A 16798-nucleotide genomic window follows, 5' to 3' on the forward strand; every position below is an offset into this window, starting at 1 on the left:
AATGTCTTGCAATCAAAAATTTAAAGAAAAAAAAATTCTCAAATTATTTTCAATATACATTTCTATTACAATTAGCAAAATCTGTACATTTCCGAAAATCTGAGGATCATATATAAATTAACCCTCTAAACGTTGAGCTCCTGGGAAAAATATCACAGAAATTTCTCCGCTTCTATTGAATAACATTGGTAAACCGGTTTCTTATGCAGAAAAGTTTGCATCTAAAAGTTCTGAAAATGCCAGGATTAACACTCAGAAGGTTAAAAAAGAAATATATATAAAAATGCACTATACAATGATGGAAGAGACACTTTCAGTTTTTGATATATTTTTTCTTGATTTCTCAGGAAGTACTTAAGTGATTATTTTGTTTCTTTAGAGGTGTTTATTTCATGCGATTTTCCATACTTTACAATAAAATGTAAAGCTTTCAGTGATTTGAGAGATCTACTATAAAATACGAAGGGAAACAAGTATGTTTAAACATCCTGTTCTATAAAATCAAGCATTAAGCTTGCAACTTGTATCGATCACTTCAGTTTTTATTTTTAATAGCTGCATAAAGTTGCGCATACCTGGAGTGAATATTTATGAGGATATGGACATTTTTATGAAAAAAATTTCATCTTAAGTTTTTTTCAATTAAATACAAAATTATTGATTTAAAATTTTAAAAAAAAACTCGTTTAAAACTGCGCAAGTTATGAGCATTAAAGCTAGTTCTTGTTCTAGCAATGAAAAAATTTCAAAAAGTTCATTTCATAATTTTGTATTGAATCGTATTTGGAAATTAATAAAAAAAAATATTTGGATATCTTAAAAATTTCAAAGGTTTCAAGCAATTTTTTAAGGAGATTTTGTACTTTTCAAAAGAAGGCTAAAAACGATGAGGGTTTTTTAACAAATTTCATTTTGTATCATTAGACAAAATTTAATAATAAGCGATAATAATTTAGAATAAACGTCCAGAAACTAAACTTTGATGGTATAGAAAAAGAAAAGATCCTGAAAAGAACATACTTTTGTGGAGGGGGATCCCCCACTATGATGGTCTTATTTTTTGTGTAATATTACATCTTATTTAATATCTTATTTAACATTCCAAGATGAAATTTGCAGATAAGCCCGCATCGATTTGGGCTTTATTTTAAGAAGTACATAAACTACTAAGAAAACAGCTGGAAAATTTTTAAATTTTAAAGATATTCAAGTACAGCTTTTATATAATTATTTCCTAAATACGATTCCCTACAAAATTCTCAAATTACTTTTAAAACTTTTTCTGCATAGGCACCGTGTAAAAGAACTAGGTTAAATATTCATATCTTACGCAGTTTTTAACGATTTTTTTATTTAAAATTTTAAATCAACAATTTTGTAATTAATCTCAAATTTCGTCAGAAATTTGTTTAATTTCTTTGGGTATTTATGAAGTTATAGCCAAAAAAAAAAAAAAAAAAACACAAGGCGGAAAAATTAATACATATATTATGCATATATATTAATCAAATTGTACCAATAAACCTTTATTAATGAAAAAAATATTTGCAAAGATTTATTAGGATTTTTACGTGCTGAATCTATCGGTATTTAACACATGGTGAATAAACAGTTACTAACCTGGAATCTTATTCAATGGTGTTTTGAATAGGACTTTAAGTGGTTGAGAATCAAGACTGCCTGTAAAAGAATGAACAAAATAAATTTTACAATACAGTATATATCTTTTGTCATAAAATACAGCAATTTTTTTATTGGAAATTATTGTTTTAATTAATTAATTTCGGTTTGTGATCTTAACTTTTCTTCATAAATACATTCTTTAATGAAGAAAAGTTATTCACCCTTAAATTGTAAAACAGTTTTTTATAATTCACATCTTACATTTTAAGGAGCACAATTCTTTTGATACTCAGCAATAATGAAAAAAAAGCATCTGTCAATGATATTTTTTATTTGTTTTTTATTATTGTAAAAATAAATTTTTAACTAAAGAGAAAATATTTATATAGTATTTTTTATACATGAATACTAGAGCTAATACAGGTAATACAGCAACTAATACAGGTAATTAATGGAGTAACAGCATACACAAAATTTTTGAAGATGCAGATATTATAAAATTGCATCAAATATATATTTTTTTAAATTTGAGCATCCTTAACGTAAATGAATATGTAACGCTTAAACTATCTGTTTGATAAAATGTTCTTATAATTCAAATTATTTTTTAAATTTTTACCTGTGAACGTAATAACTAGAACTTCTTGCGGGATCAACGGACTTTTGTAATATTCGCATAATCACTTTTCGTGTTTGTTCAATCTTAGTTCAGTCACTTTTCAAAAATTAAAACAACTACACTAAAAAATTTATCAAGCATTGAATTATGTCTTTTGAAGCAGAGATAATGTTTTGTGACTTTACAGCCACATTAAGGATTAAGGATAAACGATAGTGAAAAAAAAAGGTTTTAAGTTTATGCTTTCAACAAAGATGTTACATGTGATATTAGTCGCCAGCTAGCATTTCCCAACTTATAATAACAGGTGACGAACAATCAATAAAATTGCATCGAACTTTCTACGCCATACCTAACAATTCATAGTTCTCGTTCAGTTCTGTAAGTTACTGTGATTAGTTACTGGAATCTATTTCGGACTAAATGCAAACGCTTTGCATTCTTAGTTGGAAAAGCTGCTAAAAGTGAATGACAGTTTATTTTTTAAAAACTTAAGTTATTAAAAAGGAAAAATGGTTAGAAATTAAGAAAAAAGCATATGCAGACATCGTAATATATAAGCATTTTTTTCTAAAAATAAACAGGGAAAAATTTAGCATATAATTAAAAAACTCATAAGGGAGGTTTTTAACGAGTCATACAATCTCATTTCCATTAAAAAAGAAAATTCTTATTTCGATATTAGGAAGATTGCGTCATTTTTTGTTTTGTCTCGGCAATAGTTAAAATAGTATTAATTTTGGTTGATTTTAGGCATTGTTAGGCATTGTATTAAATTGCCATAATTTATACATTGAATGACAGCAACATATTCAAAATAAAAATATTTTTAAAATTAATATAACTTATTTTAACTTAACAAGCTTTGCGAGTTACTTATTGAAATAATTATTAGCTAATTACTTGGTACGCTGCTAAATGGTATAACTCCTAATGGTCCTAGTTTAAACCTAATGATCTTCCTCAATGGAACGGAAGCAAGTTGATCTGAAAATTCAAAAGAAACAACTCAAATATACATATAATGCAAACAATTTTGTTAAAAATGCTTGTGAAAGAAAAATGAAAAGGATTCAGTTTAATAAATTTAATAAATTCTTACCGGGTACGCCACTTGAACTTGCTCCAGGTAACAAACCTAAAAATAGTAGAGTTATCTTATTAAATATCGACATTATTTTGGCCAAACAATTTCTTATATATATTGCTCTTTTTTCGTCATTAAAAATTAGTAAAAGAAAATTAATCCTTGATATAAGTTAGTAAATTAATATAAAATCAGTAACTACTTTCATTGCTAACTTTTTATGAAAACAGCTATCGAAAATTTACCATTTTACTCAACTACTAAATATTTTATGAAAAGTTAAAATAGCTTTGAAATTTATTATGTTTTAAAAATCTAAGATTCTATAAAGAGGAAGTATTGAAACATTCTTCCGGTTTAATTGCATTCAGTATATCTTTAGGTTGGAGAATTTCAGCATTTAGCAGAAGAAACTTAAATGCTTAAATTATGATTACTAGTCCAAATATTGTCATGAGAAACATTTGCTGAACCTTAATTTTGTTTATATCTATCCTATTCTATCATATCTATCCTATTCTCCTACTCTTGCAGAAATTTCGTAAATTCCTCAATTTAACTTTTATCTAGAAATTTGATAAATATCCCAGCTATAATTGTAAGTAATAAGTTCTTAAATCTTAGTAAAATTTATGCGAACTGGAGAAAAATATGCTAACTGAAGTATATTGAATGTTTCAGACATTTTATTATTCATTTTATTAGAAAACGATCAAATTATTCAAATTCGAAAGTATATTTAATTGCGATATTTATTTTCAATGGATAATATCAATGTTTTCTTAAAAGCTATCCGCGATCCAAAGTGATAGCTCTAAAGTAAAGGAGTTCCTATTTAAGAAGATTATTGTTATAAAAATTTTAAGGGCGCAATATACTAGCCTAAATGTTCAAATGCAGATAGTTTTTTCCTTGAGAAAAATCTGCGATGAAAAATGGGAAAAATAAGATGAAAAAATGGCTATGAATGGCCATAAAAATGGCTATTTCAAATCAGAATTGGATTACTATAATAAATTTCAGTCTTAATTTTAACTTGAAACAATCATCAACACAGATTCTGTCTTAACCAATAATCTAAACAAATCATTACCAAAGATTTTGACTCAATATGAGTGCATATATTGGTTGAGATGCTTACCTAAGCTATTAATTGTACGACGGAATTTAAGTAAGTGGATTGTTTTAAACAAATTCAGATATTATGCACTGGTTTGTAAACATCAATCTAGCAATAGTAAACTACTTGTAATCTCATTTTCAGACAATTAAAGACACCCTTAATGAGAACGTTAGTAAATGAAGGTTTTAATGAAGACACGATTACTGAATTATCGTTAGGTTATGTGGCCATTGTATTGTCATAATATTGGACATTATTTATTTAATTGTATGTGCTCTTAACGGTAAAACAATTATAACAATAGAGAATAATAATTAAAAAAATATTCTTAGCATATTTGTCAAAAGTGGTGCCAATATTGAATGTGTGAAAGAGCTTATTTTAAAGCCTAAATTTGCGCAGTTTGAACTATTACTTGCGAAGGAAATTTTTCTAAATCAATAATATGTTTTCACATTAAATGAAAATATTTTGTCAATCAAATAAAATTTTCTATTTTTGGTCAATAATTGTTTCTTAAATTAAAAATTTAATTGTTAATACAACAAAACTGACCCGTAGAAAATATTACACATCGCCATTTGGTATCATTGTAACAAGCAATTTCTCAAAAAAATCAGCAAGCTATCAAAATTCGTTTCGCGAAAAGAATATTAAGTTTAAATCATTGCCTCTGATTTGCTTGATTGTCATATGTCATAATATTTTACGCCCTTTTTTAATAAAACAGAATGAAGGAAATATTATTATTAATTCACTTATGATTAAAAACTGTTAAAATGAAACTCTACTGATATGAAAAATATGTTTTTCTATTTTAAAAAACCTTCAGTACTTTATCACAGTACATTACATTCTCTGAGTGTCTACTCTTAACATGTTACTATCACAAACATGTACTTAATATTATGAATAAATTTAAGCCAGGTATTCAATTTATGTTTTAACAGGAAAATAACAATCCTTTACTTTTTTTATACATTTTATTACTCCCAATTATTATGAAATCATCACTATTTGAATTGGAAATCATTTGCCGCTTTTCTCCACTTATAACCTACTTTCTATAACAAAATTAAACGGTAAATGCCGTAAAACTCATTTACCGTGTATCTGAAAATTGTTCTTTATGTACTCCTCTTAATTTGAAACATCTTCATTTTTAGACTATAACTGTTAAACACGAATATTCTTGGAATATCATCAACTAAATAAGTTTTAGTAAATTTGATTTTAATGCTAACAAACTAAACTTCACTAAACATAAGGAACATATTGCTAACAATAGTAGAGGCATTTTTCATATTTTAAAACCACTCCCTCATCTCTGACTCTTTCATCATCAGAGCTCTGGAAGTCATAACAGATTTTGAAATAAAACTATAACTTCTTTAAAGACCTTTACTGTATACTATTTACAATATGTTTAGAAATATAATTTTTTTGAATTTTTTTCCTGCAATAAATAAGTTTTTCACCTTACCCAACAACTTATCTGCTTACATTTGCTTGATTACATTATTCAAATACTTGTAAATCTTTGCTATTCTTATTCTTATTGGGACTTGCTGATAATTTATTTTGTTTGCTTATTTCAGCGTTTTTCCTTTAATTTTACCTATTAAAAAAGAAAGTCTCTCATCACAGAACCAAAATAATTTTATGCATGGTCATCTGTTCATGTGGTCCTCATGTGTCATAATTTGTGCTCTATTCACGTTTAACGCGCTTAATCTCATTGAGATAATTTATTGTGAGGAATTGTTCTTGGGTAAGGCAAAACACGCTTAAAAATTACCTTTTCTTCTGATATCGACATTTTAAATTATTTACCTGGTACTTTGCCCAAAGGAAGATCCTTAACTTGACCTATTGGCAGTGATCCAAGTGGACCTAAAAGAAATAAAATGTGCACGGATTTATGAGAAATTCATACTTAAATTGTACTACCATCATTATTACTTCCCAACAAGTGAATCAGATTCAAATTGCTTCAACTACACTCTACTATATAAAACAATTTACTACAACCTCACATAATATATTTTGACTACATAATAAAAGTAAAATAGTTGATGAACCCAGTTATTGAGAGGCGAAACGTCATCAAGTGTCACTTGTTTAGGGAATCTTTACAACTTCAAAACAACAAATTAAGGCAAAGAAACTTTTTGTAACTTTCACAAACTATACAAAATAAAAATATTATTTAACTAATTTATTATTTCAGAAAATTTTTTAAAAAATGTAATGTGATCTGGCTTTTGGAACAAGATATGTTACAGAACCATGTGGAAAAACTTTAGTTGAAAAATGAATCAAAATAAATAAATTCCTTCATTAACTTAAGAGCGACAATATCGAGCTTTGTTCACTGTTGTACATTAAGAAACTTTCTTATACATCTAATTGATGTTTCAAGAGACTAAACACCTACCTTTTTTGTGTGTTAGTTGCACTAATTGCGAAAACATCTCTCAGTATGACATATTTTTTTTTTTAAATTTGAGCATTTTTAATTAATTTGAAATTTTACATTAATTTGAATGTTTTTCAATTATTTTCAAGTTTTTTAATTAGTTTAATTTGGTTTAATTAATTTAAAATTTTTTAATCAATTTGAATTTTCTTTAAATTAATTTTTGCAATGAAATTTGATAATCCGTAAATGTTTACTAAAATCAGAAAATCAGAGGGATTTTAAAAAGAGTGACGTAAACGTCTATAAATAAACAAACTGTGTCAGTTTTTTAAAGTGTTTTGGTTAAGAATCGAAATTAAAAAATTAGTTCTTTGAATTCTTTGCAGTTAGAGAAAATATATAAAAAGAACATTTATTATAAATGCTGAAATTAATAGTGTAAAACTCGAAATTTCTTGCTACATAGATTAGAATCGTACATCGAATCGTGCATAGATTATGAATCTATTGATGAACTTTTTCTTGTTAGCAAGACTTTATTTAGATATAAAGATTTTCTGTATTTAAAATTTCTTTAGAAGGAGAAAAGTTAACAAAATTGGATGCATCATATCTAATATAAATATATTTTCAAATACACTTATTTTTCTATGCTCTGTTTTAAAAGATTATCTAATTTGGAAAATAGTATAATGAGAATTTTTTTATTACAATTAATCGTCGGCTAGAATGTGCTTATGTGCTTGATAAATATGCATAAAGAAGTGTTAGCTTGTTAAAGATTTGATTTTTTGAAATTATTACCTAATTTGCTCATGGGGAAAGAACCAATTGGGAATACTGATATACTGCCTACGCTGCTAGCTGGAACATCACCTAGATAAAAAATAGTTATGAGTTAAACTCTTTGCATTCTTAAAACATGAATTATTACATTTTGCACCAAATTATCATATACTGTTTGTATAATCTATATTTTTAATGCTTTTTTTATAAAAAAATATTTTTTTACAAATTAGTGTTATATTTTATTAGTCTTATATTTTTGCATTAAAAATTGAAGTCATTACAAGTAAAAATAAAATAGTTATAATATCAATGTTTTGGCAATACGCCAAAAAGTATTTTTATTTAATAATTGGATTGTTACCTGGGAATCCTGCTGGGTATTGACCTAAAATGAAATGGAAAATTTAAAATTTTCTTTTATGCAAAAGAAAAATAAAATACTGACAAAAAAGATTATTATGAAATAACAGATATATATATATATAGATAATATGGCCGTAAATATCATGTTTCAAAAGAAAGTGCATGAGTGAATTTTTTACGCAAATTTAATGTTTGAAATTTGACCTAAATGTATATGGAATTTGATCTAAAATAATAAAAAATTACATAATGGAAAAATTTAGCAAATATTTTCCTTTTTCTTCGTGGTTTGCTATATATTTAATCTGACATAAATTAATTTACAATTGAATAGCGACTCGCATAATAACTGATTTTTATAGCAACGCAATAAAGTTAATGCAATTAAGCAAACCAATTTTCGTTTTGGAAATATTAACGATATCAAAATTTGTATGTTTTTTTTTGTTCCACAATTGATTTTTAACAATTTATTATGGTTGCATTTATTGTAAATTTGGCATGGTAACAAAATTATATTCCGGCATAGATTTTGAGTGCCATTACAAGAAAAAAAGAATTGCTTCACGTTACTTACAGTGTATAACAGTATGTAACAAACGCTTGAAAAAGATACTTGAAATTTTTTTGGAAAAACAGTTTATATCGAATAAAATAATAAAAATATGCTATCTGCATTTACTATTTTTTATATGACTCAAAAAATACAAATCAAAGCAATATTTTTAAATCTTAACTTAAACTTTTAATCATCTGATGTGATTTACATTTATTGTAACCAAGTATATGCAAACTAATTCAGTATAATCTTACCTGGTCTTCTGCCACCTATAAGCAAACAAAATAACTTTACTTTTTAGTCTAATGAAGAAAAAAAAATGGAAAGTTTTGTTTACATTAGAATATTAAATTAGTAAAAAGTTTATATCGCTATTAAAAGTTAACTTATTTGTTGAAATACCTTTCCAAATATTAATTAAGTCAAGATATTGTCCCAGTAATTACATTATGAATATCATCATTAATTGTATGCTTAATTTTATTTACACATATTCAAGCATGTTTTTGCTTAATTCCCGTAAAAAAATATTTTCGAACAGATTTAAATAACAAATTGTCGTGACTAGTCATAAAATAAGTAAGTTCAGAAAGTTGAAGAATTTAAAACTATGCATTTCTAAAAAAAACTAAAATTCTCCTTATAAATGTATTGTTTCTGAAAAAAGCATATAAAAGGCGAATAAATGAAATCGTTTATTTATTTTTCATTGCAATGTATCGTATGAGTATGAAGGACATAATGAATTCGAAGAAAATATCTAATTATCTTTATTTATTTATTATTATAAAAAACGTGAATGTGTCTCGTTGCATAAATTATGTTTATGAATTTTTTTTAATAATTACCTGGATAAATCATTCCTGGAAGCTGGACTGTACCGGGGGCTTTTCCTAAATACGAAATTAAGAGTATTACCAAAACATTCCAAATTTATATTTTTGTAATTTTATAATACCAAAACATTTTTCAAAAAATGTTCTAAGTGACGAGATTACTTCATATAATGTAGATTTTATATAATATCTGAATTAAATTTTAACTTACAATTTTTTTAATAAAAAATTGTTGGGAAACATTCTTTTTCAGCTGGATATCATAAATTTTTACATTTAAAGTTTTTATTTTTAAATTCATAATTATTTATTTCTTGCCAATGGTTATTAGGGTACTGCAATATCTGAGAAAAAAATATTATGACCATAGTTATATTTTAAAAATTAAGTTAAGTATGATAATAATGTGTATAACTAGAATTAAGTAAGAATATACTATAGTAAATCTTTTTAATAAATAAAAATTACAATTTTGATGTTACCTAATTATAAATGCTTTACAATGTGCAATGGATAATAATTACTTAGTTGTAGAAAATGCATACTTAAAGGTAGTTTCGATTAACGCATTCATCCGAAAGAGTTCACAAGAATTTTTCTTATTGATAGTGCCAAATATTGTTAAATAAATTCTAAAAAATATTTTGCTTTATTTTGTTATAGGAAAACAATTTGGTTTATTAAAAAATGAATAATAGTAAAAAGAGAAAAAAATCATGCTTGGAAATTACATGACTTTCGAATAAGACAACGAATTCTTTCGATATTTTTCAAATTCTAAATAAATATTTTCTTAAACTAAAGCAATTAATATTATAGAATCTAAAGGCATAAAATAATGTTATCAAGTATGCGTTTGATTTTGTCTGATATAGATTAATTAAAGAAAACCGAATACATAAAATAATTATGATTTAATATATAATAACTAGATTTAAAAAAATGGACACCAATTTACTATCTAAAAACATTACATAATATCAAGGAATTCTGAAGGTTATAATTCTGAAGGAAATAAAAGGTTTTAATATTTAATTATTTATTACTCATATTTAGATTTGAATAATATACTCTACCATTTCCTGGATAGTAGCCTGGGAATGGATTGAATCCTGGGTCAACGATCGGGCCATTTCCTCCTAAATAAATTGAAAAAGAATAAAATAATTAAAATTGAAAATTTATTTTAAAATGCTTCAGTCATGCTGATTATGCATGTGCATGTCTAATATTCAATATTTAATCTTTAATTTAAAACAAGTTTTAAGAAACAATAGTTAGTTTGTTCTATTTGATGCCCAATTTAACATCCTTTCATCAACTGAAAATATTACAATCCCATTTTAGAGTTTGAATAATACAAGATATTCAGAGGACAATATAAAATGTAATTAATTTATTAATTTTTATTTGATCATGTTTATTGCTCTAAAATATTTAAGTACAATTTTAGTTCATTGGTAAAGTAATGTATGCCAGAGATAAATAAAATTTTATTTCAAAAACTGCCGAAATTTGCTTTTATACATAGTAATTTATATTCAGTGTACATAGTAATTTATTATTCAGTGGAATTAAAAGAAAGTGTACCGAATTATTAAGAAAAACAAGTGTTTATGTTTAATCTAATGCATTTTACCTGGTAAGAAGCCTGGATAGTTTACTGGACCAGGTCCACCTAAAATTAGATTATATGCCATTAGGTTATAGTGAAAAATAGGTTTATATTTTAGTCAAGAATATCCATAGTGAAAATAAAACAATTTGTCTTTGTCTGGCCCCTTTAATCATTGAAAACACAAAAAAACTAACATTTATTTTGATATAAGAAACAAATTTGCGTGATGTTTGAATAATTACAGGACACCAAAGTCAATATTTTATCTTTTATATACAGCACATTTAAATAATATATTTTATTAAAGATAGTTTTATTTTACACTATAATGAATTCTTGACTTTAAAGTGAAATTAAAATCTAAATATATTACCTGGGAAAAATGGTAATCTAGCTTTGCCTAGAAAACAAAGAATGTACTAATGTACTAAATATATTTAAATAAATATATATTTTAGAACATACCAAATAAAATATAATTTAGCTATTCACAGTTTCAGGATTTGAGCAAAAATTATACATTGATAATATCATCGTAGTTTTCAAATAATCAAACATATCGATTCAATTTAAAAAAAAATTATCATAATGGCCTTCATTAGTTTCAAATTTATAAAATCATAAATAATAAAAATATGGTTTTTAAAGAAAAGCATTTAGTACTTCAGACAATGCAAAGACATTAATACAATATACTTTCATCTTTTTATTTTTATGACATTACAGTATTAAATATTTCGAATTTGAATTTCAATAGAAAAACTGGTTTCGAATCTGGTAGTTGAATTTTTGTCCAATATAGTTTTGCATGAATAGTTCCACTTTAATTTTTTAAAACTCTTATAGAGAAAAACAAAAAAAATTAAGTTCTCAATATAACCTACTCAGTAGAGTTGAAAACATGCAAGGCAAGGATCTTATAGGTTTCTAAGAAAAGTTCTAAGAAAAATTGCCCCCTTTTGAGTTTTGTAAGTAAAACATTAACTTTACCAACAAAAAAAAGAAGAAAAACTAAACAAACCAAGCAAATCATATTTGTATTATGACACATGCATAAAATCAATTAAGTTTATGCGTACCAAAGAAATGGTATGTGACCAAACTTTCCATCAAAAACTTATGTGATACATTTTACGAAATAAATTTTAATATGTTACCTGGCCTGTCACGTGGTTTAGGAATAGAGCTAATCGGCGTAGATGCAAGTTGTCCTACGGGTTTTGATGCAATCTCATCTAAAAAAACAAACAAATTGTGTTTCTTTTAATATCTGAATGTTGATTTAAAAAATTTAAACTTGATTATTTATTTATAAAAAAATAAAATTAAGTACCTGGTAAACTGCTCCATGGGAAATTGCCAAGAGGACCAAAAGAAATAGACGCAAAACTGCTTAATGGAGTAGAACCAAGCTCATCTAATATCGTAATCAAACAATTTTATTATTATTATTATGAGCACTTTTTTAAATATATTTACAATAAATATTTACTATTTGTATAAAAATTTCAAATATGCAAAAATTTTATAACAATCAGGCTTAATAATTGAAAATATTTTATTTTTAAGTATTATCACCTTTCATTTTTAAGTAATTATACTGGAAATTGAAAATATTTTATTTTTAAGTAATTATTACCTTTTATTTTTAAGTGATTATACTGGAAATTGAAAATATTTTATTTTTAAGTATTATTACCTTTTTATTTTTAAGTAATTATTACTGGAAATTGAAAATATTTTATTTTTTGAGTAATTATTACCTTTTATTTTTAAGTAATTATTACTGGAAATTGAAAATATTTTATTTTTAAGTAATTATTACCTGGTAAACTACTTATTGGTGTGGAGTCTAATTCCTTCAATGGAACATTCTTTAGAGTATCTGTAATGAAAGAAGCATGAAAATGTATAATATATTTTTTTAAAGAAAAAAAATGTATTTTATAAAGAGCTTTTCCTCCTTATGAGCTTAAAGAAATAAAGGAATAATAATAAAAACACGATAATAATAAAAAAATAATAAAATAATTGCATTTATGCAAAAACTTTCAATTTTAAGAACTCATTAAAAGTTAAAAGAAAACTTAAAAAACCAAAGAAAAACACTTTAAAAATTTTTAATAAATATAAGAAATAATTTCCAAAATAATTTTTTTTAATTTGGTTTTAAAGTGATTAATATGCTTACAGAGTTAATTTATTTAAAAAGGTAAATAAGATTATTACAAAACTGTGCTCATTTTCTTAAAAATTTTACTGATTTATAAGTTAAGATAATTTGTTAAATCTGTTTAATATTTTCTCAAGACATGTTTAGATTTGCAAAGGTTTGCAGATAAGAAACTGATTACTACTGTACAATTACAAAAATATTTAAAATGAATTATAATATTCCATAATAAACCAAACAGTTATTTTAGTATTTAGACATTCGTGTACCTGGGATCTTCTTTAATGGAATATGACCAAGTGGTTCGAAGTTTAATGAACCAATATCTCCTACTGTAAGTGGACTTAGTTGATCTGAAAAAAAATGTATTAATTAAATTTATTATTTGAAGTTAGATAAAATGTTAAAATATTTCTTTAATATTATTGAGTTTTATAAATTTTCTACATGTGTTAACTCTTATGAAATTTAGTATTTTTTTAAATTTAATAATTATTATTATTTATTCAAACTAATATCGTATTTCAAATATAAGATAGTAAAGAAACTTAAAGCGTTCTTTCAAATAATTACTTTCGGTATCAGTGAGATAAAGTATTTTGTGTTAAAGAATTAACTGTGTACTTCGGTACATGCAGATAATGATAACATATATTAAGGACATAAATGCATTTAAGTAAAGACATAAAATCATATTTATAAATTTTATAATCAGTTTGATGATTTAGATGTAAATCATTCCCATACTTGCATTAAAGTCAGATTTAAAAAGTTCATCTGAGTTTATACGAGAATGATGGTAAGAAATTCATTACAAATGCTTTAAATTAAATGTATCATAATACTTGTAACACGGAGGAAAAAGTTTGGTAAAATTACCGTAATGTATATTTAAAAGGAAATTTTTTTTTAATTTTAGTGAAAAAAAACAGGTATTTGAACTATTCATCTAGTATTTTTTTTAGTTCACATTTAGTTGAGCCCTTATTACCACATATTTAGTAAAAAGTAAATTTTACCGAATAAACGATTTTTTTACCATGCTCGAAATTATCATAATAAAATTACCAAATTTTAAAATATTTACAAAACTTTACTACATTTTCCAAACTTTATCGCATTTTATAAGACCATATTTCATTTATAATTTCTCCAAAATCATTTTGAAAGAATAGCAAACACTTCGGTAAGAAATATTAAGAAATGGAGTCAGAAATACGATAAATTTTATCATATTCTGAAAGTTTTAGTCATACTTTTATTTCTCAGTGTTGAACATAGAAATACTTTTTTAAAAATCTAATGAAATATTTATAGTATTAAAACTGGTGCGTTAACCATATCATAGAACCAATCAGACAAATAGATTAAGCAGTTCTGTAAAATAAATATAATTTTTTTAAAATTTTTTATTAATAATTTTAATATATGATTAGCAATATTCACTTTAATTTAATTTGTCATTTTTACCTTGCTTTTTCTTGACAATTGAATATTCTATTATTTTGTTTTTTTATTTATAGTATCACAGAATTATATTGAATATATATTGCATATATTACCTGGAATATCACCTGAACTTCTAGGAACAGAGCTAAATTGACTTGGTGGAAGACCTTTAAGTAAGCCTGTAATAAAATTTAAAAAGTTATCTGAGTTTCTACGAGAATGATGGTAATAACACAAAGCCAATCACAGAAGACTTGCGGTTAGTAACGTACAAGACAGCGGAACAAAATTGGAAACGCATGAGTGTGAAAAAGTAATAATTTTTAATAATGCTGTCTGCTGAATTGTTACAACTAAACTTACTGCCTAAAGTTTGTTGAAATTTTTTATTTCATTTGGAGTATGTCTAATGATGGTGTACCAGTTTTTAATTGTTGTCCATGCATTTTTATTGGCCGGAAAATCACGTGGTAGGATCCAGTTTTTTTCTCATTCAATTCCATTTGTTTTGGTTGTCATCAGCATAAAACTAATATAAGTCGTAAAGATATTGTTTTGCTATAAAGATTTTTGTATCCCTAATTTACAGTTTTTTTTCCTGTACAGCTATTATTACGTTTTTAACTAAATTCTCGAGTTTAAATCTAAGAGAATAGTTGTATTTTTTATTATTATTATAATGTAATTCTGCGCTACATTTTCAGATAAAGTTAGTAAGAAAGGTTGTCAAATCTTATTAACCGTCTTACAATTATTATTGTTGTGCAAATAACGTTGATATATATTGTAATAAGTTACAGTTAAAGAGATCTGTTAAATGATTTATAACTTAATGATCAGCTTCATACGCAATGAGATGCAAACAAAATTAATATTAAATATATCCGCCCATTTGGTTAATTTTAAATTTTTAACTATTAAATTTTTTAACTATACAAAACAGTCAATGCTAGTGCAAAGTTATTTTAAAATGCTAACAGCAATGCTATTTATTAATTTTTTTAAAAAAAAGTTCTTTTATTATTATAGTATTAGATCTTGGAGCAAGGGACAGTGAATTGTCATATTTCGTGAGAATTACCCATTTATATGTATATATAATCACAAAAAAATAAATTTAATAGTTTTAAATATATCTTTATATCTTCTACTATTGAACAGTTAGTTTTGGATTCTACTAAAATTTCGGTTATTTGTTTTATTGTGTTTAATAAGGCTTTCTATGAAATGGCTTCATATTTTTGTGTCTTTCAATATCTTTCTTTTCCATAAAAATGCTTTTCGAAATAATGCTTTTCACCCTAAAAATTTATTATTCAAAATAACATTAAAGATTTTTTTTACCTGGTAACTTCTTCAAGGGCAACTTGCTCAGTTGATCAAGAGGCATATTTGCAACTGAATCTAAATTATGGAAGAATAAAAAAATATAATTATTATAAAATAAACATCACACTTAATTAGTTCACTTTTTTATGTTTTATTTTTCTCAGAATTACAATGAGAGGAAAAACTAAACTACAATCTAAATAAATAAAAAAATATACACAAATTTTTTTATATTAATAAACTGAATGGGAATTAGTACAACTACAATAATTTCATAACAAATGCATTTTATAACATGCGCTTTATTGTGATCTTAAAAATCATTACTTTCAACTGTTTTTTTATTGTCTAATACAATTGAATTAACTTTTTCCCATTATGATCTTAGGAATCATAAAATATAAATAATGTATTTCTCACGCTGCTCAATATGAATTACGTAATATTGGATTATCCTTGCTTTAGAATTATGTTACATTAGAAATGTATCTCATTATACTCTTAAGTTGTAAAATTTGTAATTATAAAATGCTTTTATGCTTGACTAAAACACTTTTTCGTTGTTTATTGCTGAAAAAATTTTTTAATAAGACAATTTTCGTTCTTTCTTTTCGTTTCTAAGTTTTCGCATTATATCATATAGCATTATACAATTATCAAACATATACTAATCTCATGTAGCATTATACAATATTACCGTAATTAAACTAAGTTTGATTAAAATGATTTCCATCTTTTTTAATGTTGGTCAAATTTAGAGTCGCATAATTCTGTACTTTAAAATATTCAGAATTTAAAGAGACATATT

At 24.8% G+C, this 16798-nt stretch overlaps 1 protein-coding gene across 24 annotated transcripts in view; it reads right to left on the reverse strand.

Moving 5' to 3' along the window:
* The window catches only part of LOC107456745 (uncharacterized), a 142719-nt gene that overhangs the window by 78396 nt on the left and 47525 nt on the right, over positions 1-16798 (reverse strand). For all 24 annotated transcript variants that reach the window (XM_043048039.2, XM_043048038.2, XM_043048042.2 and 21 more), the window contains 17 exons: positions 16006-16065; positions 14775-14840; positions 13482-13565; positions 12865-12924; positions 12373-12456; positions 12197-12274; positions 11413-11439; positions 11061-11099; positions 10498-10560; positions 9434-9478; positions 8840-8854; positions 8025-8048; positions 7679-7750; positions 6286-6345; positions 3345-3380; positions 3146-3229; positions 1621-1680 (listed from right to left, as the gene is read on the reverse strand). In XM_043048039.2, coding sequence (XP_042903973.1) covers positions 1621-1680; positions 3146-3229; positions 3345-3380; positions 6286-6345; positions 7679-7750; positions 8025-8048; positions 8840-8854; positions 9434-9478; positions 10498-10560; positions 11061-11099; positions 11413-11439; positions 12197-12274; positions 12373-12456; positions 12865-12924; positions 13482-13565; positions 14775-14840; positions 16006-16065 — 957 coding nt within the window. The remainder of the gene's footprint in view (positions 1-1620; positions 1681-3145; positions 3230-3344; positions 3381-6285; positions 6346-7678; positions 7751-8024; positions 8049-8839; positions 8855-9433; positions 9479-10497; positions 10561-11060; positions 11100-11412; positions 11440-12196; positions 12275-12372; positions 12457-12864; positions 12925-13481; positions 13566-14774; positions 14841-16005; positions 16066-16798) is intronic.

Source organism: Parasteatoda tepidariorum, chromosome 7, assembly GCF_043381705.1.
Source record: "Parasteatoda tepidariorum isolate YZ-2023 chromosome 7, CAS_Ptep_4.0, whole genome shotgun sequence".
NCBI classification, from domain to species: domain Eukaryota; kingdom Metazoa; phylum Arthropoda; class Arachnida; order Araneae; family Theridiidae; genus Parasteatoda; species Parasteatoda tepidariorum.